At 36.6% G+C, this 3,979-nt stretch overlaps 1 protein-coding gene across 2 annotated transcripts in view; it reads left to right on the top strand.

Moving 5' to 3' along the window:
- The first annotated feature begins 1,217 nt into the window (after nucleotides 1-1,217).
- Nucleotides 1,218-3,979, top strand: part of LOC136851638 (uncharacterized) — a 1,500,098-nt gene continuing 1,497,336 nt past the window's right edge. Inside the window, exon 1 of one of the 2 annotated variants that reach the window (XM_067126036.1) lies at nucleotides 1,218-1,907. In XM_067126036.1, coding sequence (XP_066982137.1) covers nucleotides 1,876-1,907 — 32 coding nt within the window. In that variant the 5' untranslated portion in view covers nucleotides 1,218-1,875. The remainder of the gene's footprint in view (nucleotides 1,908-3,979) is intronic. The other variant, XM_067126037.1, reaches the window with a different exon arrangement.

Consider the following 3,979-nt stretch of genomic DNA (forward strand, 5'->3'; position numbering starts at 1 on the left):
ATATATATATATATATATATTCATAATACACGCACTTGCACACACATACACACACACACACACACACACACACATATATATATATATATATATATATATATATATATATATATATATATATACACACTGCGTGCGCGCACACACACACACAAACAAGTATGTCCAAGATGTGAAGAATTCAAGGAGTTGCAAGGGCATTGTGTTTTTACGTATCTTTTAACAACTGACCTGTAGATTATATATATATATATATATATATATATATATATATATATATATATATATATATATATATATATATACACATATATATATATATATAATGTGCGTACGTGTGTGCATTTACGGAGGGAGAGAAAGTGATAACGTGAAAGTACAATCATTAGAGTCTGATAGTACATACAATACAATTCTGTCATACACACATATTCTTCTTACATACATATATATGCATATATATATATATATAATATATATATATATATATATATATATATATATATATATATATATATATATATAATATAATATAATATACAGAGAGAGAGAGAGAGAGAGAGAGAGAGAGAGAGAGAATCATTGTAAACCCTTGTTGGGCACCAATTGAGTGATCGTCCGAACTGATGATGAAATGTACTCGGTGTCTTTAATAACCCTAAAAGCAGGAACCATCGAACTGAATATCCTCTAAATGTGGTTGCAAGACAAACGTAAAGACTCCTTTTGATGTGAAGTAAAACCACTTCCCCGTAGTGTGGTTTACGTCAGACGTCTTGAAATTGTCTCACACTTATCTGATAATCTTTCACGATAAGATATTGCCTATGATGTGGTCGTTTTTAAGTACGTTTTTCTCTTTTTCAGTTCTTCCAATGAAATTCCTAAATCTAGAAAATATTTACCCCTATGAAAGAGGAGCTTGCCTAGAACAGTAGAGCCTCTGAAACAACCGGAGTGTTAGGCGATGGCTGTTAGGTTACTCTAAACAATGACAACGTTGTTGGGCACAGTGCCTTGGTCGAGGTACCAGTTAGTGAAATATTAATCGTATTACTTATGTATTTCATTCACTAATAACTTACATGGAATGGAACTTAATTGAATGGAATTTTGTGAAATCTCATTATTCAGAACTGCCATATATTGTCACAGGGCACTCAGTTCAAAACCCCCGAATGAAAATAAATATCGTTGGCAATCGTCAACCAACGAACTCCGTCGAACCGTTCAGTCAAGTTGAATCTGTGTAAGGTGACGCATACGCCGGTCGTGAATGTACGTAAACTAATGAGCTTTGTGATGTAGTGAATAATTTATCGAACAATCGTGAAACTTAAGAACAGTGAGTGTGTCGCTCGCATTACTTTCAGAAAAAAAGTGAATTCCTCCAACCTTACGTAGCCTATTGCGTTTGTTTGTGTAAGCCCGAAGAGTTGCCCTCACTCGGTTTAGCATTTGATAAGTAACTGTGTTAAGTGTCTGCATGTGTTTGATGGTTTTATTTTAGTGAGCGAGAATTCGATGGTGGTATGTGAGCTCATTTGCAAATAATACTAGCCCATAGTCAAGGTTTGGCAGCAATCTTCATTAGCCCTATGCAATCTTGGACCCTCGAAACGTTTCCTTGATAGCTTACGCTCAAGGGATGATCTCCTCAGCGTAGGCCGAAGCATTGATACTAGTGGCATAAGACCTTTTCGCTACTTGAAAGAATAGGCCCACTTGGCAGGGCAAAAGTCACATGGGTTAACATGAATCCCAAAGTGCATATTGAGAGTTGAGAAGCAAGTCGCATGATGTTCTACAATAGGCTGAAATCTTAGAAGCCAGTCGAGTATATTTTGTAATAACCTAATTACGAAATTGGATCCAAGAATGTTGCACTTGCGTTTCATTTGTCTTGTTTGGTAAGTAGCCTACCTGAACTTCACGTCGACTCATTCTTTCTTTAGGAAAAGATCTTTGTAGTATAATTAATAATTTTCGTTCTTCTAGGCTTAGGGCTTTTTATTGTAATATATAGACTTAACCACGTTCGGTAATTCTACAGGTATCGTGTCTTAGTCTAGTGAATTTTTTTGACTGAGCCGTATAGAAAATGGTGTGTATATTTCAGTGCAGGTGAGATAATTTGAAAAAAATTAGTCTTTTGTTTATGTTTGTACGTTCATCACAGGAAAATAATTATGGCAATAGGCAAATTCACCTAAACAAAAACATTATTGTGTAGTCTGCAGATTCCCTCGACGTTGCTTTTTTTTTTTATAGCTGCATCGTCACAAGGAGAACATTTAGAAACCGATCCACCATTTAAGACAAATCCAATTCTGAGCTTCAGTAATCCACTTCGAAATGCCCATTTTGCCTTTGACGGCAAAGGCAAAAAGGGTATTTCGAAGTGGATTACTGAAGCATAAGGCTTCATTTAAAGTAGGTCCACTTCCATTTTCAAGTTCTATGGCGAGATCTTTTATTGACCAAAAATCAGCATACGACATAGAAAACATATTTGGCAACTTTTCGTGCAATTTGGATCTTAATAGCCAGTGACTATGCTGATAACTGCAATTACTTGAATGTTTGAATTGAAGGCTCATCCCATATAGTTGAGGGCTTTTTTAAAATATACCTAAAAGTAGTGCATATTCCCATTTTTTCCTCAAATATTAAATACCTCCTAAAAAAAAAAAAAGCTACAGTGACAAGGAAGTGTCAGCCTTCATTGCTACGAGGCGTAACCGTGATTAAGTGTTTTTTTTTCTATTTTTTGTATGCCATTCATCGAATAGTATTTAACCCATAGGTAAATCTGAGCAACAGTTCCGCACTCGTTTCAGTGAAAAATAGACACCTACGTTGATCGTAAATATACTGAAGAATCGTTCACTTTTCATTTCAGGTTGGGGAGACAATTCTAAGCAATAAAATAAGCGACTCCAATTTAAAATGCCGTTCACAGGTTGGGGAGACAATTCTAAGTTATAAAATAAGCGACTCCAATTTAAAATGCTTCAGTCAAAAACTGTCCAAAAATGATGTGATCGGTGCGCTGCTGTTTGTAAACTGAACGCATAACATGCAAAAATCCTCGTAAGGATGTAGTTCTGAAAGACTATGACAACCAATCACCTGCCTTTTTTGAAAAAGTAACCAATTACGTGAGTCATTACGTCACTATAGCCAATGAGAGGGTCTGTACTAAACGCTTTTGATTTTCCGCCACGGCCTTTTTCCATTTAACATTGTTTTAACTGATATATTACTCATTTTACTAATTTTCCCCAACTTTGTCTCCCCAACCTAAAACCCCCGATTCCCACCTGTGGTTCCCCAAGATTGTTGGGTGGTTGAAAGGGTTTACCCACAGTTTTATTGATACTGCAGCAAAAAAAGCAAGAGTTTTTGAGCGATTTCTTAGGTTTTAACTTCCGAAAATGATGCGGAACTATTGCTCAAAATTACCAACCCATTTTTCTTGTTGCTCATGTTTAAAAAAAGTAATTGAATCATTATAGAATAACGCAAACTACTGTATTTTTATTAAAATAAAAGCATTACAGAGCTTATATAGGTGGAGAAATCTTAGAAATGATTTGCAAGCGCATGCACTCGACGTGTCAGGTGGCGTGCCGTAGCCTTATCAGATCCCTATCCCATCTCTGTACGAACGCCCATCCTCCCATGCAGACATCTTTCACTGACCCAACCTCCTACCACCCCTCACCTCTCTCTCTCTCTCTCTCTCTCTCTCTCTCTCTCTCTCTCTCTCTCTCTCTCTCTCTCTCTCTCTCGTCTGGTGGTTACAGTTTGGAAGATTTTGTGAAAGTTCCGTTTTTCCACCCGTGTTGCTCCAGCACTGTTCATAGAAAGCATTCTGATTTACCTACAGTCGGTGTCAGTTGATATTCATCGAAATGTGACTGTAATCAAGATGCCATGGCAACACTGCCGATGATATTGGCTGCTGATTGGTTCAATT

This window comes from Macrobrachium rosenbergii, chromosome 23, assembly GCF_040412425.1.
Source record: "Macrobrachium rosenbergii isolate ZJJX-2024 chromosome 23, ASM4041242v1, whole genome shotgun sequence".
Taxonomy (NCBI): domain Eukaryota; kingdom Metazoa; phylum Arthropoda; class Malacostraca; order Decapoda; family Palaemonidae; genus Macrobrachium; species Macrobrachium rosenbergii.